At 40.4% G+C, this 27,062-nt stretch overlaps 1 protein-coding gene and 1 long non-coding RNA gene across 5 annotated transcripts in view; one reads left to right on the top strand and one right to left on the bottom strand.

Annotated features, from left to right (window-relative positions):
* Window positions 1–15,819: 15,819 nt before the first annotated feature.
* Window positions 15,820–20,482, bottom strand: insyn1 (inhibitory synaptic factor 1). Of its 3 annotated transcripts, XM_063070217.1 has the most exons (4): window positions 20,468–20,482; window positions 20,046–20,288; window positions 18,908–19,272; window positions 15,820–17,615 (listed from the first exon to the last, which is right to left on the bottom strand). In XM_063070217.1, the coding sequence occupies exons 3-4, from the start codon at window positions 19,058–19,060 to the stop codon at window positions 16,863–16,865; spliced, it is 906 nt and encodes a 301-aa protein (XP_062926287.1). In that variant the 5' UTR covers window positions 19,061–19,272; window positions 20,046–20,288; window positions 20,468–20,482; the 3' UTR covers window positions 15,820–16,862. The 3 variants fall into 3 exon arrangements, with proteins under 3 accessions (XP_062926287.1, XP_062926286.1, XP_062926288.1); XM_063070216.1 differs by having other exon boundaries at window positions 20,046–20,477; XM_063070218.1 differs by lacking the exons at window positions 20,046–20,288; window positions 20,468–20,482 and adding an exon at window positions 19,636–19,679.
* LOC134358212 (uncharacterized) overlaps window positions 20,397–27,062 on the top strand; it is a 32,339-nt gene continuing 25,673 nt past the window's right edge. For both annotated transcript variants that reach the window (XR_010020829.1, XR_010020830.1), the window contains exons 1-2: window positions 20,397–20,532; window positions 21,004–21,100. This is a non-coding gene — a long non-coding RNA (uncharacterized LOC134358212). The remainder of the gene's footprint in view (window positions 20,533–21,003; window positions 21,101–27,062) is intronic.

Raw genomic sequence — 27,062 nt, 5'->3', positions numbered from 1 at the left:
ATAATTCTGGAAAAGATTATTTATGTGTATAGCCTGTGAAATTGTGTTTATTGTTCACATGGCCATTTTGAGGCAACCTTTATGCATTTTAGAAGAATAAAGTTCAAACTTTATGTACTATTGCTATTTACTCCCTACTTAGTTATAATTCTAAATTCTGAAATTATCAGACTGGCAAATTATCAATTTTATAAACTGTGAGAAATTTACAAACACTTAATATTAGAGTGCTATTATAGATCAGGAAACCTGTAGAAATCCATATTACCACATATTGGGCTATCAATCAGCAATATATTTATTCATTCCAACAATTTTTTCCACAGTGTTAAATTCAAGACAAGACAATGAATTAATCTTTAATTGCAGGCAATATGTGAGTTTGTTATAGCAATTTCTCTTCTGTGAATTTCCAATAAAGTATTATAAAGGAAAAGAGGCCTTTAGCAAATTAAGTCCATCACCTTATTTTGATTTAAATGCTAAAGAGTCTGCTGGACCTCTCATAAATAGTTGAGTAGATTGTCAAGAAAAAAAAACCCGCTTCATGGTTCAAGCAGAGACTCCTCCGGATACAATTGCAACAGCAGTGGCTGCGATGTTCAATCAGTTTGGAGCTGAAAAATGAGACTCAGCAGATTATGTTGGCATAGCTGGATGAACAAGATGCTATTTCCTTTAGATTGATAACCAGAGGACAGAGATTTAAGGTAATTTGTGGAATTATTAGACAGGAGTTGAGGAAATATTTCTTCGCCCAGAGCATGGTGAGCATCCGGAACTCTACACCAGAAAGGGGCATGGAAACAGAAATCCTCAGATCATTGCAAAGGTATTTGGTTGAGATTTAGATTTATCATGATCTTCAATGTTATAAACTGATTGTGATTAACTTAAATAACAATTTAGGGCCAGCTGGATTGAATGCTGATTTCTGTGCTGTAGATTTGGAAGCTGTATGGTAACATGCTCTTTGCCCAGCTACCAACAACCCATTCACACTAATCCTATATAATCTCATTTTTTTCTTAATTCCCACTTTCCCATCAGTTCCCCACAGATCCTATTTACAGTAGCCAATTAACTTACAATCCCGCATGTCTTTAGGTTGTGAGAGGAAACCAAATCTCCCAGAAGAATCCTATGCAGTCACAGAGAGAATAGGCAAATTCTACGGAGATAGCAGCTGAGGACAGGTTTGAGCCTGTGTTCCTGGTGTCGTGAGGCAGCAGTTCTACAATCATACCATCTTGAGTTAAAAGAAGTCTCACAGCCCTCAATATGGAAGCTGGTGGAGCACCAAGGGTATCTGGATCCCCCAATGAATTACGGGATCAACAGCTTGCTTTGTCATCCATAAGACCAATAGAGATAGGAGCAGAATTAGGACATCCTAAGGCTTTTGACAAGGTTCCACACAGGAGATTAGTGAGCAAATTTAAAGCACATGGTATTGGGGGTGAGGTATTGATGTGGATAGAGAATTGGTTGGCAGATAGGAAGCAAAGAGTGGGAATAAATGGGACCTTTTCAGAATGGCAGGCAGTGACTAGTAGGGTACCGCAAGGCTCAGTGTTGGGACCCCAGTTGTTTACAATATATATTAATGACTTAGATGAGGGAATTAAATGCAGCATCTCCAAGTTTACGGATGACACGAAGCTGGGCAGCAGTGTTAGCTGTGAGGAGGATGCTAAGAGGATGCAGGGTGACTTGGATAGGTTAGGTGAGTGGGCAAATTCATGGCAGATGCAATTTAATGTGGATAAATGTGAGATTATCCACTTTGGTGGCAAAAACAGGAAAACAGATTATTATTGAATGGTGGCCCATTAGGAAAAGGGGAGGTGCAACGAGACCTGGGTGTCATTATACACCAGTCATTGAAAGTGGGCATGCAGGTACAGGAGGCATTGAAAAAGGCGAATGGTATGCTGGCATTCATAGCAAGAGGATTCGAGTACAGGGGCAGGGAGGTACTACCGCAGTTGTACAAGGCCTTGGAGAGACCACACCTAGAGTATTGTGTGCAGTTTTGGTCCCCTAATCTGGGGAAAGACATCCTTGCCATAGAAGGAGTACAAAGAAGTTTCACCAGATTGATTCCTTGGATGGCAGGACTTTCATATGATGAAAGACTTGATCAACTAGGTTTATACTCGTTGGAACTTAGAAGGTTGAGGGGCAATCTTATTGAAATGTATAAAATCCTAAAGGGATTGGACAGGCTAGATGCAGGAAGATTGTTCCCGATGTTGGGGAAGTCCAGAACGAGGGGTCACAGTTTGAGGATAAAGGGGAAGCCTTTTAGGACCGAGATTAGGAAAAACTTCTTCACACAGAGAGTGGTGAATCTGTGGAATTCTCTGCCACAGGAAACAGTTGAGGCCAGTTCATTGGCTATATTTAAGAGGGAGTTAGATATGGCCCTTGTGGCTATAGGGATCAGGGGGTATGGAGGGAAGGCTGGTACAGGGTTCTGAGTTGGATGATCAGCCATGATCATACTGAATGGCGGTGCAGGCTTGAAGGGCCAAATGGCCTACTCCTGCACCTATTTTCTATGTTTCTATGTTTCTATCCAACCCACTGAGTCTGCTCCACCACACCATTATGGCTGATTTATTACCCCTCCCTCCCTCATTCGCCTGCTATCATCCCCTCCCTGAAACCTTTAACACCCTTAATAATTAAAAACCTATCCGATGAGAGTTGATCAAGAAGGAGTTAAATCAGAATTAAATTAGACAGGGAAAGAAGAGGGCAGGGAAAATAATCTGGCAAATAGCGGTAACTTTGACGGCAAGATGTTGGTCTCGCACGAGAAATAGGGGAGAAATGCAAATCAGGTTCTAAAGGTTGGCAACTGAGAAGGTGGTGTCCTCAGTATTCAGAAGGGCACCTTTCACATTCAACGCCAAAGTACTTGTCTTCCCTTTATCACTGAATGTGGATGATATCACCTTTGCTGGGTGATCTAGAATGAGATCATTCATCCCATCAAGTCTATTCTAGCTGTCAATCCCATCAGCTTCCCTTTCTCTGTAAACAACTTTTTCTTATATACTCTGACAATTCTTCTGCCAACAAACTAAGGGTATTCTCCAGAAGCCAATTAACCTAACAGCACACAACTTGCTGGAGAAACTCAGCAAGTCAGACAACGTCAATGGAGAGGAATAAATAGTCGTGTTTCGGGCTGAGATCCTCCATCAGGATTGGAAAGGAAAGAGAAAAGAAGCCAGAATAATAACATGGGTGTGGTGAGGGGAGCACAAGCTGGAACGCAATAGATGAAGCTAGGTGAGGGAGAAGGTGGGTGGGTGGGGAAGGGGGGGGATGAGGTAATGAGCTGAAGAAGGAGGAATCTGAAAGGAGAAGAGAGGATATAAATATCGGACTAAAATTGTACTTCTCGAACACACTAAATAAATATGGCTATCCAACTCTATCAAAAGCTTTCTTAGCATCTAATGAAATAATACATTCTGGAGTGTTAAGTGAAGAAGTATAAACAATATTCATTAACCTCCTGATATTAAAAGATGAATAACGGTTTTTAATAAATCCTGTTTGGTCCACAGAGATAATCTGAGGTACTACCTTCTCTAGCCTAGTTGCTAAAATTTTTGAAAAAATTTTTGAATCTACATTCAAAAGGGATATTGGTCTATATGATGCACAATCAGTAGGATCTTTATTATTTTTAAGAATTAAAGAAATAGAAGCTTCATAAAACAATTGTGGTAATTTACCTAAACTGATTGCTTCTTTGAATATTCTAGCCAACCAAGGAGAGAGAATAGAGGAAAAAAACTTTAAAAATTCCACTGTAAAACCATCCCGACCAGGTGCTTTACCAGAATTCATTGATGAGATTACAGCTGTTATTTCTTCCTCTGTAATAGGATGCTGCAAAACAGCCCATGTCTTTTTTTTTAGTTTAGTTGATTAATTCTGTTTAGATTAGTTTTTTTTTGGGGGGGGCATTTTTTTTCCTTTTTCATGATTTTTTTTTAGATATTTTTCTTTGTTTTATATTATTCATTTGTATCCTACATGATTGGGAATTTTATCATTTAAGTATTATCTGGCTTTATAATCACTTATGTTAATTATAACAATGTATTCCCAATAACTTTGTACTACTACCATGTTATGTTTATTTTTATGAAATTAATAAAAAGATTGAAAAAGAAAAAAAGAAAGGAAAAGAAAAGAAGAGAAGAGAGTAGAGTAGACCATGGAAGAAAGGGAAGGAAGAGAAACACGAGGGAAAGTGATGGGCAGGTGAGGAGCAGAGAAGAGTAAGAGGGGAGTCAGAATGGGGAATGGAAAGAGAATGAAAGGGGAGGTGGAGAAATTACCAGAAGTTAGATTCTTGATGAAGTGTATTGCTCTGATTGTTAATTCCTTCATAAATACTGCCTGCTAGGCTGAGGCATCCAGCATTTTGTGTGTGTTCCACTGAATTTCCAACATCTGTTCTTGTTTTTTATAATCTAACAGCACATCTTTTGGTGCGGCAGGAAACTGAAGCACCCGAGGAAATGCACATTGCTACACGGAGGATGTGCGAACTTCACAGGCGGCCACAGGCCAGGATCAAGCCCAAGTCCCAGGAGCTGTGAGGAATCTGCACTAACTGCTGGACTGTCACAGCCTCAATGCAACATGTTATAGCAGGGTGATAGTTCACACTGCAATATCACCCATTAACTTAAGATCTTCTATCTGATCTCCTTTGAAGACATCATCCCAATTCTCCCTCATGCTTCCTGTCTGCTCCATTGCCAGAAAGCAAAACCATTATTTTAAATGTTATGTACCTTCAAAAGACATAAACAGCATGTATTCAACAGTATGAAGATATGAAGACAATTATCTGGTAAGCAATATGAAAATGAAGTATTAATTAAAGCTAATAACTTTCTGGGTTAATCCATTGAGTGAGGTTATCATGACACATAATCACCACAGACATTATATATAGTCATAGAGTAACATAGCATGGAAAGAGGCTCTTCAGCCTAACTTGTCCCTGCCTACCATAGTACCCACCGAACTAGTCCTATATGCCTGCATTTTGACAACAGTCTTAACCCCTCCTATCCATATACATATCCAAATCACTCTTATATCAACGTATATTGTTGGTTTGGATTGGGTGCTCAGTGGTGAGTGCAAACAACCCAAAATCCTATAGCATGGAAGATGAGTAGACAAACTAAAGAAACAGTCAATAGAATCCAGGGTAAAAAATGCAATGAAACCTCAAAATAATTGAGATTATAGATGCTAAATGTTCCTTTATATCTCATAGATCTATGCACAAATCTGTGATATAACAGTGCAACCAGGGGGCCAATATCAATGTCAAAGTCAAGTTCATTGTCATACACACACATACATGGATGCAATGAAAAATTTACCTGCAGCAGCATCACAGCCACATAGCATCAGATGCACAGTGACAAGAGAAAACATTAATTAACAATCTAAACTATGCAAAATTATACAAGAAAGAATCAAAATAAAAGAAATGCAGTGTAATGAAAAGTGGCTAGTTATAGTGTTGCTAAACTATAGTGATTAGAGTTCCGCTGGTTTCTTCAAGTGTTGTGGCACTTCAGGCTTCTGTACTTCTTGCCCAATGGTAGCTGTAAGAAGATGGCATGATCTGGATGGTGGGGATTTTTGATGATAGGTGTTGTCTTCCTAATACATAATGTATTGACAATATATTGAGCATGTTTTGGGTTAATGAAGCAATGAGATCCTGGGTTTTATAAATCAAGTATGAAAGGTAGGAAGTTATGTTAAACCAACAAGAAGACCGTTGCCCAATTTTGAATATTGTACTCCAGGAAGGGTGTGAAGAGTGTGGAGATTGTACAAAGAGATTTATTGAGATTATTCCAAGTACAAGAGGCTGCAGTTTTGCAGATGAACTGTAGAAGCTAGTATTGTTCTGCTTGAAGTGTAAAAGATTTGAACGATCAGCTTGAAATCTTGAAAGACTTAGATAGAATAAATTGAAAGAATGCTTTTGGTAGCAAGAAGATTGATAAAGAGAGGAACGGATTCAGAAATGCACTGAAAGATGACATGAAAAAAATCACATTGGCCTGTGATGCTGTACCTGACGTACAAATTTCATAAGAAAACAGAAGCTGGCACATTCTTCTTGTAACAATATCAGTCTAGGTGCTTCAGTGAAAATAGATGCCACATCCTAAAGATCCGCAGTATAGTCAATTAATTGGCCAGTGTAAATTGCTTCCATTGTGTGGATGAGTTTGTCCGGTCCATCCTGTAGATTGAGAATCCCTCGGGCCCTCTCTGCCTTTGTGCATCCATCAACAAGAACCTCCACCATCCAAGCCATGCTCTCTTCTCGCTGCTACCATATGTGAAATGGAGCTTGAGTTTTAGGTCCCACACAACCAGGTTTACAAACAATTATTACCCTACAACTATCAAGCTCCTGAACCAAAGTGGGTAACTTCACTCAACCCAACACTGAACTGATTCCACAACCTATAGACTCACTCTCAAGGACTCTACAACTTATGTTCTCAGCATTTTTATATACTTGCACAATTTGTCTTATTTTATACATTGGTTGTTAATTATGCATAGTTATTCAAAAATTCTATGGTATTTCTTAATTTTTTTTCTGTAAATACCTGCAAGAAATACCTGAAGATAGCATAAGATAACATATACATACATTGATAATAAATTTACTTTGACTTTTAGTGGAAGTATCTGCAAGGAGTTGATATGGGGAATAAAAATCAAAATTTGCATAGGATAAGTTCAAATAAGAGAGGATGAGGGAAAGAGGAAAGAATGGAATTGATAATATTTCTTCTGGAGAGAACTGAGACACGACAATAACCTAAATGGCATATCTCAATTGATGTTAATTCTGAGTCTAACTCAGATCAACTTCTTGTATCTCCAATGCACAAGCCCTGCACTCCCCCACCCACCATACATCCTATTGACAAAATATGCCAAAGACAACAGACCTGCTCAACCTCCCTGATTTCAAAATGGAGCTTTGCTAATTTTTATCAGAGTATAATCAGAGCAGCTGGGGACAATTCTGCAATAGTCATCCTATTGCTCACCTCATCATACTGTCTGGAAAAGTTGAGGGGCTGTCCCACTGGCCTAACTGTATTATAACACATTCATTAATGAAGACATAAGTACTTACCAAGAGAAGACAAAAATCGAACTGTCCACTTGTATTCTCCATCAGCTGCACGATTCTGTTGGTATCATTGCACTCAGATGTCTTCTTGACACGGTTTGTAAGCAGAAGAAAAGGATTTTCTACTTGCTGTGGTCATAAGAGTGAGTCAGAATGCATTAAAGCAAAGGGAGGGGAACATGTAGAAAATAGTAAGCTATATTATAAATTAAGGATAACTGAAAAGACCACGTTGGTCAAAGATAGGATAAAATGTCAAAAACATAAAGATAGTTTAGAGGAGCTAAGTGTAGAAGACGACTCTGGCTCCCCTCTTACGTCTTCTCCTATCATCTCTCCCTGGTGCCCCTCTTCCTTCCTTTTCTTCCACGGTCCACTCTCCTCTCTTATCAGATTCCTTCTTCTTCAGCCTTTTACCTTTTCCATCTATCATCTCCCAACTTCTCACTACATCCCCTCTCCCCAGCCACCTGGCTTCACATTATCTTACAACTTGTATTCCATCCCCCTCCCCTCCTCACCTTCTTATTCTGGTTTCTTCCCCCTTCCTTCCCAGTCCTGATGAATGGTCTCGACCCAAAACTGTTCATTCCTTTCCATCAACGCTGCCTCACCTGCTGATTTCCTCCAGCATTTTGTGTGAGTTACTCTGGATTTCTAGCATCTGCAGAATCTCTTGTGTTTATAATTACTAAAAAGCTGCTGTGGTCTCATATCTTCAGCGACCTGAGGTCAATCCTGTGTTTTGTGTGGATATTGTATCAGATGAAGACGGGCAGCTTAGTTGGTTCACTGGCCAGTGTAAATTACCCTTAATGCGTCGGTGGGTGGTAGGGAGTTGATAGATGTGAAGTAAAATGGATTAGTATAAAATGGATAGTTGATAATGGTTAGTGGGGACACAGAGGCCAAAGGATCTGCTTCTTTATTGCCCATCTCTAAGAACAAAGGAGAATGGTAAAGGCCAATTATGTTCAATGCCTGTGAAAGTACACTCAGTGGCCAATTTAGAATAGACCTCAGTGTGGATTCCTGCTGCTGGAGCCCATCCACTTCAAGGTTCGATGTGATGCTCTTCTACACACCACTGTTACTTTGAGCATCTAACCTCTCCCATTAACAAGGCTTTTCTGCCCACAGAACTATTCAGTGGATGTTTTTTTATTTTTCGCTCAATTCTCTAGGGACTGGTGTGTGTAAAGATCTCAGGAGAACACCAATTTCTATGACACTCACCTGGCACCAACAATTATTCCATGCTCAATGTTATCTAGACCACATTCATTCCCCATTCTGATATCTGATGTGAACAACTGAACCTCTTGACAATGTCTGCATAGTTTTAAGCATTAAGTTGTTGCCACATGATTGACTGGTTAGATACTTGCATTAACGAGCAAGTGTAGAAGTATAAATAAAAAGTGGCCACAGAGGGTATATACTACTGAAGGAAAAGAAGGGGGAAAATCTAAAATGTTACATCATGAAAAAATAAAAACCTAGGAGAAACATCATAAGAAAGAGTACGTGGATGTCTGGGACAAGTTAGAATACAATGTGCCTTGACTTGAAGTGAAGGTAAATCAAAATTAAGAGTCTAAATGGAACAACATTAAATCAACAAGGAAAAAGCAAATAAATAAGAAAGAAGCGTTGAGATGGGGATAGGAATATGATTGCCAAGAAACAAGGTTAGATTCCAGACACCAACAGACAAAGTTGAATATAAAGTTAAATAATTGCTTTGCTTCAATAAATTGAAGAGATCAGCTGGGCTTGACATCAGAAAATGATGATTACTCTTAAAGCAAATACAATACAAGAATAAAGCCCTTTGTCCAGGTCGATTGCACCCACACATTGTAAATAAAACATAGGCAAGAAATAAGTGAAAGTTACACTGTTACACATACAGTAGTTAATAATTCATTAAAATTAGATGATTTCAAATATAATACCAATAGATACGAAAGGAGATGGAAGTACAGTACTGTGCAAAAGTCTTGGGCACCCTAGCTGTGTGTGTGTGTGTGTGTGTGTGTGTGTGTGTGTGTGTGTGTGTGTGCGTTTGTGTATATATGACTCAGACTTCTGCACAGCACTGTATATAGGAATCTAAAGAATAGCCAGATTAAAAGCAATGATAAGAAAAATAATGCCCACACCATACTGGAATAGACTAGTATTGATTCAGTCCATTTACTCAGAACAAATGTTCATTCTGTGGACTCCACTTACTTTGAAATTTGTTTTGCAATTAAGACCCCACAATCCTGCACAGATGTTTTATATCATCTATTCATAACCAAAAAAAAATTACACAGTCAAGAGTTAACAGGGAATCCTATCTGGAAAGTTTCACATGACCAATCTCATGTAATTCATTCAAAAGGTCATATACAAGGTAGAATATATATCAATTTCCAAAACATCTTTCAGTTTTAATATCAGACATAGATAAGAATGCAACATGTAGTAGAAAGCAAGTTAGATTCAAAGGTTAAACATAGAAAAGGGGTCAAGTGAAGCTTGTCCAAAACGATGCAAAGTCAGAGCCTACAAGGATCAATACCGAGACCGTTAATGTTCACAATTTATTTAATAATTTAAACTTTAAAATCAAAAAGCTGATTTATCAAAAATGTGGATTGCAAGAAATTGGGTAAGGGATAAATATTACTGAACAGAACTGTATATTGTTAGAATTCAGAGTGAACACAAAATTGGCAACTGAAACTTTTATGAGGTGACATGGCATTTGCTGGAAGTTTGGAGAACTGCTGGTGATGTACTCTATTTGGGTCAGCTTCCACACTAGCACATTGCAACATGAACTGAGAAATGTGCTTGAGGTTAAAATCTAATCTCCTGCTCTGCTGCTAATCTCTCACTGAGTCCAAAGGAACACAGACATCCTGAAATGAAGGGCAGTGTACACTTTGTACATGCATCACCTCCCTGAGGTTTCTGTCACAGATGGCTAATATCAGTACCACAGTCCCTCAGTGACCTTGGTTGATAAGGTAAGTAAAGCAAAGCAGTTTACTTACAGTGCCTTGAATGTATTCAGCACCCCAACCCATTGTTCACATAAATGAATGAATACTACAAGCGGGGATTTTGATCAACTTAACTGAGAATTGTGAATCACAATAGAGCCCCAAAATCACAGAAAACTATGAAGCAGGAAAAACTAAAAATTCAAAAACTGAAATGTCTGCATTTCAAAAGTATTCATTCCCCCTTGCTCAGTATTTAGTTGAAGCACTTCTTGCAACTGTTACACCCAGTAGTTTTTATGGATAAGTCTCTATTAGCTTTGCACAATGCGATGGAGCAAGATTTGCCCATTCCTCCTTGCAAAATTGCTCAAGCTGTGTTGGGTTAGTTGGGGTAGTGGTGGACAGCATTCTTGAGGTCTTGCCAGTGATGTTCGATCAGGTGGAGATCTGGACTCTGACTGGACCACAAGGACATCAATTTTCTTCATTTGACACCACTCCATGATTACTCTAGCAGTATGCTTTGGGTCATTGTCCTGCTGAAAGATTAACTTTCTCCCCAGATTAAGATTTCTGGCAGAGGCGAGTAGGTTTTTTATACAGGATTTCTCTGTATTCATCATCCCATCAATTCTGACCAGATTTCCCGTCCCTGCTGCTGAAAAGCATCCTCATAACATGATGCTATTTCCACCAGACCTTACAATAGGGATGTCATTACCTGGCTGATGTGCAGTATTACTTTTACACCACATTATACTGATTAGTGTTGAAGTCAAAGTTAAAGTTCCACTTTAGTCCCATCTCTTCCACATCATTACACTAAATTCTAAGTGATGCCTTGCAAAGTCTTTCCAGGCAATGATATGCCTTTTTTTTCAGCCAGGCCTCCTTTCTTGCCATTCTTCCATAGATATCCGTTTTTGTTCAAGGTCTCAGAGATTGTGGAGCCATGAACTTCATCTCCAGTTGCAGCCACTGACAGGTGCCTCTCTTACAGGTGCAATTCTTCTCCGGTGACTGAGGTTAGGGGGGTGGCCTGGCCTAGGCAGTGTGGATGTGGTTTCACATTTTTTCCACTTTTTCATGCTGGACCGCAATGATGGACTGCTTTGAGGTATGTTCAGTACCTTTGAATTTGTCTTGTACTCTTCTCCAGAATTTTGCTTCCCTATTTTCATTTCCCTGACTTGTCTTGAATGCACTTTTGTCTTCTTCTTGGCTTGGTCTGTTGAAAATCTACCGTACTGTTGGACCTTACATTGGGGGGGAAGGGGTATTTACAGTATTCCATGAATTCATTGAAAACAGCTTATCCTCTGATATTCTACATCAACAAATAGGATGAGTTGATAAGGTAACATATCACACCTGCAGAAAATTAGCGGAGTAATTACAAAGGGAATGAATAGTTTTTCAGCCTCACATTTTGGTTTCTAATTTTTAGTAAATTGTTCTGAAATTTTTATTTTGATACACAATGTTTTGTAGATTAACTCAAAATGTCCCACTGCAATATATTTTAAACTTAGAAGACGAGACAGTAAAATGTGAAAATAGCTGTGGGGGCTCCATACTTTTCAAGGCACTGTATCTTTGTTTTATGTGATGTTAATGGTTAATTCATTTATGGCAATTGAAAGATATTTACCTTAATTTGTTTACTGTTTCATGAAGTATTTTTAAATGGTTCTAATCATCAGATATTTCAAAAGTAACTCAAGAGCGCTTTGACCGTGGCAAGTTCACAGTGGCAAAGGACACCCTAGGTTGGTTAAAGAATCTACAACCTGAGGCTTACTCAATGGTTTGAGGCATGACTGTGACACCGAGGCTTGAAGCTCTAAAAGGACCTGTGAAGCCACAAGGAATAAATGCAATCATGGGAACAATCACAGATGACAGACTAGGTCGAGAACTGACCCTATGTATTACTTGGGAAATAAAGAATCTAAAATGGACAGAAGAACAAATAAAGTTGGGAGTAACAGTGCACTAAAAGTAGAGCAATATGCCTTAAAAAAGAAAAAAATCTAAAAAATTCTTTATTAAGGTGTTCCCTCGGAACCTGGAGGAGGCTAATGAAGAAGTTGCAGGGACCTTAGCAGAGATATTTAAAATACCCTTAGCCACATGTGTGGTGCTAGAGGATTGGAGGGTAGTTAATGTTGTTCTGTTGTTTTAAGAATAAGCCAAGAAATTATAGGGCAGTGAGCCAGACATCAGTAGTGGTAAAGTTAGTGTAAAGTATTCTAAGGGACTAGATATTTAAGTATTCGGATAGATAGAGATTGATTAGGGATAGTCAATATGACTTTGTACATGGAAAATTATCTCTAACTAATCTTACAGAGTTATTTGAGGAAATTACCAGGAACTCGGGTGAAGGAAAGGCAGTGGATGTTGTCTACATGGTTTTTAGCAAAGCCTTTGACAAGGTCCCACGTGTAAGGTTGGTCAAGAAGGTTCAGTAAATTGGCATTCAAGATGGGGTAGTAAATTGGATTAGATATTGGCTTTGTGGAAGAAGCCACAGAGTGGTTGTAGATGGTTGCCTCTCTGACTGGAGCTCTGTAACAAGTGGTTTGCCACAGGGATTGGTGCTGGGTCCTTTGTTGTTTGTCATCTATATCAATGATATGGATGATAATGTGGTAAACTGAATCAGCAAATTTATGGATGACTCCATGATTGGGGGTATAGTGGATAGCGAAGAACACTAACAAAGCTTGAAATGGGATCTAGACCAGCTGGAAAAATGGGATGAAAAATGGCAGATGGAATTTATTGCAGACAAGTGTGAGGTGTTGAACTTTGGGAGGACCAACCAGGGTTAGTATTACATGGTGAGCAGTAGAGCACTGAGGAGTGTATTAGAATAGAGGGATCAGGAAATACAGATCCATAATTCCTTGAAAATGGTGTCAGATTAAGATAGGGTCAAAAGAAAGCTTTTGGCATGCTGGCCTTCATAAATCAAAGTACTAAGTACAGGAGTTGGGATGTTATGTTGAAATTGTATAAGACATAGGTAGGCTTAATTTGGAGTATTGTGTGCAGCTTTGGTCATATACCCGTAGGAAAGATGTAAATTAGATTGAGAGAATGCAGAAAAGATTTACAAGGATGTTGCTGGGATTTGAGAACTGGAGTTATAGGGAAAGATTGAGTAGGTTAGGACTTTATTCCTAGAACATCAAAGATTGAGGGGAGATTTGACAGAGGTATACAAAATTATGAGGGATATAGATAGGGTAAGCGTAAGCAGGCTTTTTATACTGAGGTTGAGTAAGACTGCAACTATAGGTCATGGGTTAAGGATGAAAGATGAAACATTTATGGAGAACATGAGTGAGAACTTCTTTGCTCAGAGGGTATTGGGAGAGTGGAATGAGCTGCCAGCAGAAGTGGTGGATGTGGGGTTAATTTCAACATTTAAGAGAAATTTAGACAGGTACACGGATGAGAAGGGGTATGGAAACCATGGTCTGGGTGCAGGTTGATGAGATTAGGCAGATTAATGGTTCAGCAAAGACTAGATGGGTTGAAGGGCCTGTTTCCGCGCTGTAGTGTCACTATGATTCTGAAACAAAAATCTATTTTCTACAATATAAGACCAAACATTAAAAACTGAAGCTAAAGAAATCAATCCTTGGCTATATTCTGGTAATATTTTGTATAAACTGGTCACTGTACTTTAAAAAATGTTATTAAGGCATTGAAGAGAACAGGTTACAAGTATGTTACCAGAAATATAAGGATATGCCAATAGGGGTAAAATGAATTAGTTGACTCTTTAAAAATAAAGAACAAATACATAAATGGGCAGAGACAGAATATTTCCACGTGTTGAGGGAAAATGGCTACGGGTGCGGGTGGGAGAGGGTGGAAGCAAAACACTAAACTACTGATATAAGATGGTCCAAACAAATAAATAAGGGATTGAGAAAAAGCACGTGTAACTAGAAATGATGAGGGTGTGAAATTTGATAAATTATGAGTAATTGAAGTGCACAATATCAATACATTTAATGGGATGATAATAGAGTATAGGAGGCAGAAGGGAATAGCGAGCTGTGCTAATTGTTAGGTTAGACAAGATGGTTGAATTGTCTCAGCTGAATAGCTTGTTCTTGGGTCCTGCATTTTCTATAACTGTATGCATGCGAGTGAGAAGGAAGAGCTATAAACAATTCCCATGGTCTGCTAAATGCGGAATATATCAGTGTGACTTGTCAGGGGAGTCAGTATTGCCCATGATTTCCTGCTGCTAGCTCTCAGTTTTCCATTGTTTTTAAGCTTTATACTTCATGACAGCTGGCCATGGTGAGCCCCAAGCAGATATTTTATATAGAAACCTTGCTTCAGTGATGTCATGATGACATAAACTGGGCCAGATGCCCACACTGCCTCTTCCCCAGGCACAGCGCTAGAGTAAAATCAATTGCTGCAAGTTCTCCATAAATTGACCAGAGGTTTTAAATGCAACTCAAGATATCATTGTGGAGTATCAAAGGTCATATCATCTTAAATGCGAAACTGAATAACAATTCAAAATGGATGCATTCAGCTCGAAGGAACATTACATCACTGTAAATCCAGATGATGTTACAAGTCCCGTACGCTCCGAGAGTTTTGGTTCAGAATACAGGTACCCCTCTCTCTTTAGTTACTGGAAGCAATGCAATCTGAAGGTAGAATTTGATAATCTTCACATCAAATGGCAAAGCTGGGGCAGGCAACAGAGAAAACTGCACTACTGTGGAGAACTTGATATACATTGGTAAAATATTCAAAATCTAAGTTACCGCAACACTTGGAGCAAATCTCTTCAGTCCTGTTTTAAACCATTTAGGGTCTCTATTTTAAACATTGACTTCATAATTTCTCATTGTCTACATAAATAGTTTCATTACTGGAGGTCAGTAGTATTAACAATTAACAAGAGGCTAAAAGACATCCTTAGCAACCTTTCTTATCCTTCACAAAATGCACAGTAAAGATTTTAGAAAACATTATAAAATAGAAAAATGAAATAAGACTTAAGGTTCAAACACAGCTATACAAGGCCTGTTCTGTTTACTTTAGCACTGGCTGTGATTTTTGTACACTTGGTATGCCATTTTCTTTCCCCTCCTGTGTGTCATTGCTTAGCCAATCTTCAAAGTCTGGAGCCAAAATATGACTCCAACAAACTGAAAACTTCAGTTGACCCAAAGATAATTGTGATCCTCTAAATATCAAAGTTAACAATAACACCTGTGATTGTAAAATAGAATGATAGCAATAAACCATTGTCAAGTTCAGCTTTAAAATATCCTTCTTGAAAAATATCTGTCACACAGTGAATTATTCTATGCCACAAAGAATTCTTCTTGCTTTATGGAAATGGTTAAAATGCATCTGATTGTTAAGACATTTTGGTTTTAGAAGAGATAGGCCAGACTAGACACATGTTCCTATTACAGTAGAAATAATATATAACAGTCTGATTTTTCTTGAGATATGTGCAGGATTAAAATACATATTATTGACACCAAAAGCACTAAATTTCATTCATATTTCAGCTGTCAGAAGAGTATTATTTCCAGGCAGTTTATTTACTCACTCATACATTCATCATATTCTTGCACTTTTGGGTGAATTACATTTTATATATTTATCTGTGCTTTTCCCTAAATTAACCTTGGAAACTCAACATGTATTAGATAAAGTAGACACTAATTTATTGCATCAAATGAGTCAATGTTTTGTGTTAACCAAAAAAAATACAATATCACTTACAAATGAAGACATGTAAACATTTTTCCCAAGCATATTGCTTCACAGTGCCTTTCAAAATAAAAAAAAACTTGGATGAACAAAACATCTTTCTGCAAACCACTCTTCTTTTCTTTATCAAATATGTAAAACCATAACAATACAAATTATCATTTTTTGTAGTGGTTAGGATAATCCCCAAGTGCACACTTAAAATAAACTTAGACGGTCCTACTGAATATTTTGGAAACATTTATGCACATTTTAATTTTTTAAAATTTGAAAAAAAATTGCGTAATTCATTTTAAGGTTGCATTAATTTTCTCAATTCCTCTTAACCTCCACCTGATTCCCAACGTTATGAGATAATATGAAAAGTGTTAATGTTGCACGTAGTGCCATACACTCCGAATTTAAAAGACATTAACAAGTGGGAACGTTGAAAAAAAAACGAACCAATTAAAACTGGGACAGATTGAACTGCATTGGAATTTAAAAGAAAATCTAATGAAGACCTTATCAACCGTAGGACATTGCCAGAGAAAAAAAGCAGAGCACAGAGACAGGAAAGGCTTGCTTGGAAGCACGCTCTATTTACAAGCACAGTACTCAAGCAAGATTAAATACTGCGATTTAAGACAAAAATAAAAGCCTCCTAAATCTTGAAGGTATCAAGTAAAATAAAGCTTAAAAAAGTAGATCCTTAAAGTGCATTTTCTTTATGCAATGAGTCAATGGTGCAAAATCTTGGAATCTACCTTTTTTTGTTGTAAAACATTTTTATTTTATCGAAAATCCCTGAGCCTCGTGATGCCAGTAGGTAGTCAAGCAGTTTCTTTTTTGTAGTGGGGTAAGGGGGAGGGGTTGGGCGGTGGCTACTTTGTATTTCCTTTCTTTGAGTCCGGTTGCGTTTTAGAGGGCCCATATGACAGGAGCGTCTGAGTGCTTTTGTGGGACACCGTCTGTGTGCTGTTATTCCTCATGATTTTTTTCCGAGTCGAGGGATTGCTTTTGGCTGTTACTGGGGGCGGGTGGCTGTGCTGGCGCGGGTTGGGGACGGAGGATGGCGTTTTGAGGGTCTCTCTGCCCACCCTGTCAACACCTTCACCTGTGGTGGTGGCAGTGCTCGAGGTGGCTGTGTCCTTTTGCTGTTCCTCCCCCTCCTCGTCATCGCAGCAGAGGGCGTGATAGAGGACCTTGTCGCTGAAGCGTACTCTCTCCCTGGTGCCAGAGCTCCTCGAGAGCGACTTGTGACAGGGGGCACCACTGATAGTCTCCTCGCTGGATGAGTCAGGACCACAACCTGCTGGACCGTTCGGGATTAACCCTCCATTCATCAACCTGTAGTCCGGTTCTGACGGGGTGGCCGGGAGTTCCTTGTCATCCCCTCCTGGGTCACCCTTGGGTGCCTCCGGTGGCGGCTCCAGAAATGAGCAAAACTCCCAGCTGTCCGAAAGGATGTCTGGTGTGAGGAAGCCCAGCTGCCCGTAGTCAGACAAAGCCCCACATCGCTCATGGTTCCTGGTCGTGTCACTGCTGGAGGTGCTGCTTACTGTGGCAATTGTCCAGTCATCTGGCTCCAACTCAAAATCAAAATCAGATGTCAGCTTGTCAATCTGTTTCACTACCTAAAGAAATCACAACATATTACCCTGTGGGAAAAGTGCATGTACACAGAAGATAGAAAAGTTCAGCACGGGAACAGGCCCTTCGGCCCATGATGTAGTGCCGAACTAATCAGACTATTAGTTAAATACCAAACCAATCTAGTCCCTTCTATTTACACAATATCCATTCCCCTCCATTCCCTGCACGTTCAATAAATACCTCTATCATATTTGCATCCAACCCTGCCTAGAACCCGCCATTCTCTGTATAAAATATCTGCCCTGCACATTTCCCCAGTTACAGTGGTTCATTAAGCCTATCCCTGAAAATACTAATTGATTAAAAAAATCCACTAACAAAATGGATTGAGGGAAAATGCATTAGATACTTTACTCATTACACACATTTCCCAATGTTCTTCGGGTCTACTGATAACCGGTTAACCACAGAAGGCCGAAAATTAATGGCATAATTTGCACACAACACACAGTTAATTCCAGAGAAGAGAATGTTTGCCAAACGCACACATACGTGGTTAAAAGTAGGAACGATCCTTTCAGTGATATAAAGCCTCTAGATTGGAACCATTCAACCTACTTCAGTTAGCAGTATGCATTATACTATGCGTCTGTCGTGTGTTTACATTTAAACCTGTAAACTAATCACTGTGATTAAAAATGCTAATATGCCGTTAGTGTTCAGTGAGAGGTGATTAACGGCCAAAATGCAACAATCGTGTCTAGGAAACAGAATCAACTAAGTACCATAACGACAAGCTCCTTGTGTGTTTAAACATCAACGTTTGATATTAACTGCATGTCGATAATCATTAAGTGTGCAACCGGGGAAATGAATGAGATCGCGGGCTTTACCCTATAATAATCCGGTTTGGGGTTCGCGTTAAAATAATGCCTGGATAATAGTTAAATAGAGTTTTAGAGAGAGCTAAGATTGATAAGAGAGAGAGAGATAACCTTCTTCGGGGAAGGTTATAAGAAATCGGAGCTTCATTTACAATATAATTTGGTCTGCAAGGTGGAGACGGAAGTTCAGGAGCGGGCACAGGGTCTATTCCCTCATCTGAGAACCATGGCCCCCTCTTTACCCCTTCGCTCAGACCTGCTCTCATTTCAACCTTTTGCGCCTAGTTTTTTTTTAATTATTGTTTTGCAGCTGCAAAAAATCTGCATAACCTGCAAAATTAAATCGCAGCTTAATTGAGAATTTAAGAAAATAGTATTGGGTGCTAATTTTTAAAGGGTAATTACTCTGGTTCACAGAGGCGGGTTGGAGGGGAGAAAGATCTGCCTACCTCCTTCAGCTCCTTTGCCACCGCTTTCAGCTCCGCAAGGATAACTTCCAACTGATCGATGACCATTTTCATGCGGTTTCGGATCGCTTCCCTGACCGAGGGCTGTGGGGAGATCTCATTGGACTCCTGGGGAGCACCGACCCTCGATGACATTATTCAGAGAGGTGGCAAACGGCGGCCCACACCGCCCATCCTCCTCGCCGTTTCGCTCGCTGATCTTCCGTACACTTGCCAGTGTCTGAGACACAAGGGGAGGATTCACCATCTTCACGCCAAAAGTAACGCTGCCCGGGGATCTCGCTCTCGCTTCCCCGACCTCTTACATGGCTGTTCAGCACAGCGTGCTGGCGACCGGTTGGGACCTTCTGCAGGGTAGAACAAGTTTACCCCCAATCAGTCCCTATTTATCTCGTATACCAAATATATCTCCCTCCCTCCCTCCCTCTCGAGGTTTAAGAGGTGTCTGCTTGGTCACCTGGCGCTTGCGCAAATGCAGGGCAGCCCAGACAACTTTGAGCTCCGAAATTCAGGACAAACATCGCCTCCAGTGCCCTCGTCCCATTTCCCCCTTCGCTTTAGCCCGAGGAGAGAAGCATAGCCGCATACAATTACACATCCTTGCGCATCTGGCCCACAGGCGCCCCTCTGCCGAGTCAAGCGCGCTTTAAGCATTCAAGCGAGCGTCGGAAATTACAATATATAACACAAGAAAGAAAAAAAATGTATACATCTCCTCGAACTCCCCACCAGCCCGCTACCAACTCAGGCGCCGTGCAATGCTGCGGTTATAGATGCACTTTAAACAGCCAGCATCGTCAGACGATGATGAGGTGAGTTTTCCTCCTTACCAACCTCTCTCTCTGCATGCATGTATCTATAAGTACTGATAGGGGAGGAAGGTGAAGATAATTCTCGTAGAACATCATAGATACTGACGCGAGCGTGCGTACGTGTGCCCTGCATTCCACCAACACACACACACACACACACACACACACACTCACACTCACACTCACACACACTCACACTCATACACACACACTCACACACACACACACACACAAAATCATGTGCCAGTTTTGAGCGCATTATGCTATCGCCTGCATTTAGTGTACCAAATGATGGTACTCAGGCTTACCTCGCGACATCATGCCCGCTGTTTGGAAATGCGAATCTCCGCTTGCAATGGAATCGGGACTGGTGCGAGACGTAAGCAATCATTGCAGGCTCGCTTTGCGGATTCTCCGGCGTGGTAGGGAGTCAAGCGCTTGTCTATCGACCATGCTGCCCGTTGCGCTGCGTCAGTCCGAGGTTCCTTCTCGGCTGTTGGGTAGAACCCCACTTTGCCAAGCACACGGAGAGTAGCACGTCCACGTCGCCTCTAACGTTGCAAGAAAGAATCAGCCTGATTTATTTCGTGCCTCTGTGCGTATTCCCTTGCCAAACCCATAATCGAAGAAGCAGCGTTGTGTAAACACATACCCAGCTCGCTGCTTCTCCTTAGAACTCGCTGCAGGATTATTTTGGCCAAATTAAATCGCGGGAGACAAACTCACTCACCGTAGATCAACAGGCGAGGACAAGGTTTTCTCCCACCCCCTTGCGAGACTTCACATCCAACATTAGTAAGTTAATATTTTTAAAATAAATTCCCCGACCGACCCTCTCCATCCCCAGTAATTTCCAAGTGTTGCAGCCAGCACAGCTTCGATTCTTGAGTGTCTGGTGGTTCAATAGTTGATCGAGAGGATGTGCACATGTTATTTAACGATTGCCAGTGCAATGTTAGAAGCTGGGAGGAATGCTGAAATTAATGCGGTCAACACACGGTCCGGAAGGGAGCTGGTATGAGTTTTACACCCACATCCACAAATGTTTTGGAAACCGATGGATGAGAGGTGTGTGTGTGTGTGTGTGTGTGTGTGTGTGTGTGTGTGTGTGTGTGTGGTTTTTACCTGCTCGGGCTCCGGAGTAACCGCTAGAGAAATCGACGTGTTAACTTGGTGCTTTTTATTTGTTGGCTAAACTTAAGGAGAGGGAGTTTGTGAGCCTGGTGGACTCCCGATCTCTGACAGCTTGATGTTCTTCCTCAACAGGTTGTGGCCTCGTAGCCAAGACCAGAATTAATTGCCCCTTCATAGATGCCCTCCCTCTTACACTCCCTGCAGTCCTTCTGATGGTGATCCTAGAGAGGTATGAATCAGGATTATCACTGACGTGTGTCGTGAAATTTATTTTGACACAGCAGTACATTTAAGACGTAAAATTGCTCTTAAGTTATAAAAAATAAGTAAATTGTGCAAAAGCAAAATAATGAGGTAGTGTTCATGAGTTCATGGACAGTTCAGAAATGGGATGGTGGAGGACACCCTGCTGATGTTTCCCATTGAGGGTGGTGTGGGGAGCCGGGGGAGCAGGTATTCCCATGGGTCTTGCCCTTGTCATTAGTTGCAGAGGTAATGGCTGTGAGAGGCACTCTCTAAATAGCCTGGGTGAGTAATACTAGATAGTACACACTGGTGAATGAGTGGTTAGGATGAATGCCGGGATACCTGTTAGGCAGTCTTTTTTGTCCTGGACAGAACTAAACGTCTTGAATGTTGTTAGAGTGGCATTTTTCTGAGCAGTCCTATTCTATGCTGCTCCTGACTAGTTCTAATTTGGACAAGGGGATTTTTATTTTAGAGAGACACAAACTTCAAATTAAATTTATTATCCAAGTGTTTGAGATTCATTTTCTTGTGGACATTCATAGTAAAAACAAAAAAAAGATAATAGAATCAATGAAAAACTTCACACAACCCAAAACGGACAAACAACCAATGTGCAAAAAACAACAAATTGTGCAAATACAAAGGAAAAACAAATAAACAAATCAAAATTGTAAACATGAGTTGTAAAGACCTTGCAAGTGAAATCAGTTCTTAGTTCAGTGTTGGGATGAGTATAGTTATCCACTGTGGTTCAAGAGCTTGATGGCTGAAGGCTAACTGTTCCTGACCTGATGTTGTCAGGATTCCTGACCTAAGGCTCCTGTATCTCCCTCTTGATGGCAGCAGCAAGAAGTGAGCATTGTCTGGCTGGTGGGGGTCCTTGATGACTTAGACTGCGGATGCTGGAATTTCAGACAACACACAAGATGCTGGAGGAATTCTGCAGATCAGGCAGCAGCTGTGGAGGGAAACAAAGAGTCATCATTTCAGATCAAGATCCTTCACCTGGTCTGAAAGAGCAAAAAGAATAGGCATAAGGAAGTGAGGGGACAGGGTGGTCATTGCCATGCTACAATGCTATTATAACACTAAGTCTCAGCACTGATCTTCTAAGGCTCCACAAATTTAATCAGTGAAGTTATAAACATCACAAATCTTGCTAGAATGTAAATAATATGTAAAGCAAAAGCACTTTATTTTTTTAATTGAATGCAGGCAGATAATACAAATGGTAGATATAATGGATAAAAGCATGTATGGTCCACAATCTTACAGTGATACCTTGAGACAGTTGTAAATATTTCAGTCCCTGCACGATTTAGATTGATTTAGTGGCTGATGTTTCATGCCCTTGAGAGTCAGGTTCATTGAAAGTCACAGATCATAAAATAAATGCTTAGAGCGGAAAATGCAACTCTTTAAAGTTTGCTTTTCAGGAGCACTCTCTCTTTTATAATGGAACTCCCCTGAGAACAAGCAGTACAAGATTATAGTGACAACAGGCACAGTGAAAACCTCTGTGGTTGTATGTCCCTGAAGACCAATAAATAACACCACCTCTCAGTTGACAATATGCTCATTAGTTCACAGTGTTTCACTCATTTTGGGGTATTAATCTAATGCATTGTGCAAATTTACCCAAATGTTGTCATTTACAAAATTGATTTGTAAAAGCTTGTGGTTTGGCCACCGTCAGTTGAAACTCTCATTGCTTCCATACCAAATCCCTTTATTCTCATGTGGAATGGAGCTGTGTTCATGAATACCATTTCTTTCACAAAATGTTATAAGGTTTGATCCTTGCTCTCCTGAGTTCAGAATGAGAGGTTATTCATTGAAATATTTGAAATGTATGAGAATTTGCCAAGGTGGGTGCTGACAGAATGTTCTTTCAAGCTGAATCAAGGTATCCAGTCTTGAGATAAGGTGCTGAGATAGGAGAAAAACCTTCACCCAAAGGACGTGAATCTGCAATTCTCTACTCCAAACAGCTAGTATCAATCCATTGTTGAGTATATTGAAGAATGAGATTACTTATTTCAAAGTGCCCAGAGACCAAGCAATGTGAAGGTTGGGACACAAAGCTAAAGTATTGGTAATGTTGTGTTAACATTGGGCCTATTGAGTACACCTCTGAATTTAAGATAGTGTTTATTCGAGATACAGCATGGTAATACGCCATTTCAATCCAAGAAGTCCACATGTGACGAATTAACCTACGGACATTGTAGAATGTAGGAGGATAAAGAGCACCCAGAGGAAATCCACGCGGTCATGGAGAAAATGTAAAACTTCTTATAGACAGAAGCAGATTTGAATCCAGTTTGCTGGTGCTGCAAGATTGTTACATTATATGCATTCTTTAATGCTGAGAAATAGTTAGGGATAGGAAATATTAGAAAATAAGCAAAGCAGTAGAATTTGTTATAACCATCTCTCTGACAAAAGTTACATACTATCTGCAAGCGGAAAAAAATGCTGAAAATAGGTTGGATCATGCTGGGTTAGCAGTCAATCCGCCTCCCCTCTTCTGCTATTCCCCACTCTGGCCTCATACCACTTCTCAGCTGCCTATCACCTACCCCTGGTGTTCCTCCTCCTTCCCTTTCTCCGGTGGTTCACTTTCCTCTCCTATCAGATTCCTTCTTCTCCAGCCCTTTCCACCCATCTGGATTCACCTGTCTCCTTCTAGCTAGTTCTCTTTCCCCTTCCCCCACCCTTTTAGTTTGGTGTCTTCTTCCTTCATTTCCCTTCCTGAAGAAGGGTCTTGGCTGAAATGTTGACTGTTTATTCATTTCCATAGATGCTGCCTGACCTGCTGAGTTCCTCCAGCATTTTGTGTTTGTGTGGCTCTGGATTTCCAGCATCTGCAGAAATTTCTTGAATTTCTGCTAGTGTAGATGGGGAGGTGGGGTAGAGCAGAACTGAGGTAGAGTTGATAAGGATGGAGCAATGAGACTGGGAATGGGTTCTGAGATCCAGCATGGACTCAAAGGGCAGAATGGCCTTCAGCAACTGCTGTCCACAATACTGAAAACTTGGTTCTATTCATGAATTAAGAAAACAAACTGTTAGAGAAACTCAGCAGATCAGACAGCATCTGTAGACACAGAGGAATGTGGACAATTGGAGTTGAGACATTGCACCAGTTCTGATGCAGGGTCATGATCTGAAATGCTGACCATCCCTCTGCCTCTCCAGATGCTGTCTGACCCACTGAGTTCATCCAGCAGTGTGCTTGTTACTCTGCAGTCTCCTGTGCCTCTGGTGTTCATGGATTGCCCTGGAGGCCTTCTGTCAGCTACTGCAATTGGAATGTCTTAGATAAGATATAAAGTGAAACTGCAGCGAAACAGGCCCCTCACCTCAACTTGTCAATGCTGATCAAGTTTACCTGAGCTAGTTCCATTTGCCTACATTTGGTCCATATCCTACTAATCCAGGGGTTCCCAACCTGGCATCCGTAGACCTCTTGCTTACTGGTATTGGTCCATGGCATAAAAAAGGTTGGAAACCCCTACACTAAACCTTTCCTATCTATGTACCTACCAGTCCAAATATCTATTAAACACAGTAATTGTACCTGCCTCTGCCCTTCCTCTAGCAGCACATTCCACATACCGACTACCTTCTGTATGAAAATGTTGCCTATTGGAACCCCTTTAAATCTTTACCCTCTCACCTTTAATCTATACCCCCTAGTTTAGTCTCCACTATGCTAGGAAGTTCACAGAATCAGACAACATAGAACAAGCCCTTTATTGTATCTGTGACCATCAACCACTATTTACACAATGCCCATTTATTCTCTACACATTACAATTAACCCTTCCCAGGTTCTTCCATTCACCTACATACCAGGAACAATTTATAATGCCCAACCAATACATTTTTGGGATATGGGAGGAAACTTAAGGACCAAGAGTAAGTCCGTGCAGTCACAAGAAATGTGTGAACTCCTGGAGGAGGCTGAAGGTGACAGAAAAGAGGATTATAAAATCGTGATCAGAATTTTTTTCCCCAACACAAGGAAGTCGAGAACTTTAAGATGGGTTTAAGATAAGTGAGGGAAACTGAAGAGCAAGTTTTTCACACAGCGTGATGGTTACCTGAAATAAGCTGCCAGAAGAGCTAGTAAAAGTAAAGTTCAAAGTAAATTTATTGTCACCATATACTACTCCGAGATTAATTTTCTTTCACATTATGATGAAGGAATACAATAGAATTGATGAAAAACTATTGGACACACAAACAAAAACTGGCAACCAACCAATGTGCAAAAGAAAACAATCTGTGCAAGTGCAAAGAAAAAGATTACAAAGAACTAATTTAACCTTAAAATCACAAGGTTTAAAACCAATTCAAGCAGGTACTTGGAATGGAAGTGTGGATGGGGTACAGCCCTAATTCAGGAAAACACACTATGCAGCTACTTTATAAGGCATACCTGTTCAATTATTGAAATATCTAATCAACAAGTCATCTGGCAGCTTCTCAATGCATAAAAAACATGCAGAGATGGTCAAGAGGTTTATTTGTCGTTCAGACCAAAGATCAGAATGGGGAAGAAATGTGATCTAAGTGACTTCGTTAGTGGAATAATGGTTGGTGCCAGAGTATGGGGTGGTTTGAGTATTTCAGAAGCTGTTGATCTCCTGGGATTTTCATGCACAACAGTCTGTAGAGTTTACAGAGAATGGTGCAAAAAAACACCCCAAAAAATCCAGTGATGACAATTCAGTGGGTGAAAACACCTTGTTAATGAGAGAGATCTGAGGAGACTGGCAAGATTGGTTCATGCTGATAGGAAGGTGACAGTAGCTCTAATAACCATGTGTGACAACAGTGAGGTACAGGATGGCATCTCTGACGTTCAACATATCTTACCTGGAAGTGGATCGGCTAAAGCAGCAGAAGACCATGAATATACAAAAATACACCCAGTGGCCACTTTGTTAGGTACGTCCTGTACCTAATAAAGTGGCCACTGAGTGTATGATTAGCGTAAATGGCCATTATAGTTAGTATGAATGAGGTGGGCCATAAGGATCCATTTCAGTGTTATAGTTTCTATGATTTTACCATTTAGAAACAGTTGCCAAATATCAAAACTTTTGAAGAAATTTAAAATATCAATGGAGAATAATGTTTTTAAGGATATATTGAACATACATGAACTATACAATGTCAACCCTAATAGAAAGGTAAGGAAAGTAAATTTATAAATATCACTGTGAAGATTCAGATAAGCCTATGAATGAATGAGGGCACACTTAATGAGTCAGCTATGCCTGATATAAGTGGCAGATATAAAGTGCACCCAGCATCATAGGTTAGATTCTTATCGAATATCAATGGGGAGCAGGGGGTCAGAAGAGCCTGCTTTCTGAGCTCCTTAATTCCAGGAAGAGAAAGCACAAAATGCAGCAACGCAAGGGGTGAACTGACTGTTACTCTCCAAGTAGCCACTGGTTAGTCGGAAGTGTGACCCAGCTCATTTGTTTCTGGGGCTGTGCAGCTGACTGATTGGTTTTCAGTCATATCTAATGATGACAGTGAAACCTGCATGGAAGAGTCTCTAAGAGAAGAGCCATTGTTTCAATGGATGACCATGACTTCTGTGCCTTTTCACGCCTTTTGCTCTTCAAGAAACATTACAGAACCACCTTCATGACCATAAGATCTCACTGTTGTTCTCATCCACCCAGTCAACTGGAGATGACTTCACATGCTAGAATAGACATGTCCTTATCTCACCAGGGAATAAGGCCCGACGGCTACCTTTACCTGGCTTAGCCCACCTGTCAAAGCGGTTTACTGGGTGCGGCTGCTGGCGCATGCAGATATAGCTGTTTAGAGCCACAGGTAAGGCATAAGGTAGAACTGAATATCTGGTAGTGACCAAAAGTGAGTGAGCTGCTCCAAAATGGACATGAGAAGCC

The sequence above is a fragment of the Mobula hypostoma genome, chromosome 18, assembly GCF_963921235.1.
Source record: "Mobula hypostoma chromosome 18, sMobHyp1.1, whole genome shotgun sequence".
Lineage (NCBI taxonomy): Eukaryota > Metazoa > Chordata > Chondrichthyes > Myliobatiformes > Myliobatidae > Mobula > Mobula hypostoma.
This window is presented reverse-complemented; position numbering and strand designations above follow the sequence as displayed.

Excerpts from the sequence above, each read along its gene's own strand:
- insyn1 (XM_063070217.1), bottom strand. The coding sequence starts at position 19,060 with ATGTCATCGAGGGTCGGTGCTCCCCAGGAGTCCAATGAGATCTCCCCA. Across the intron at positions 17,616-18,907 it reads TGGCAAAGGAGCTGAAGGAG|GTAGTGAAACAGATTGACAA; the intron begins GTAGGCAGATCT and ends TGATTTCTTTAG.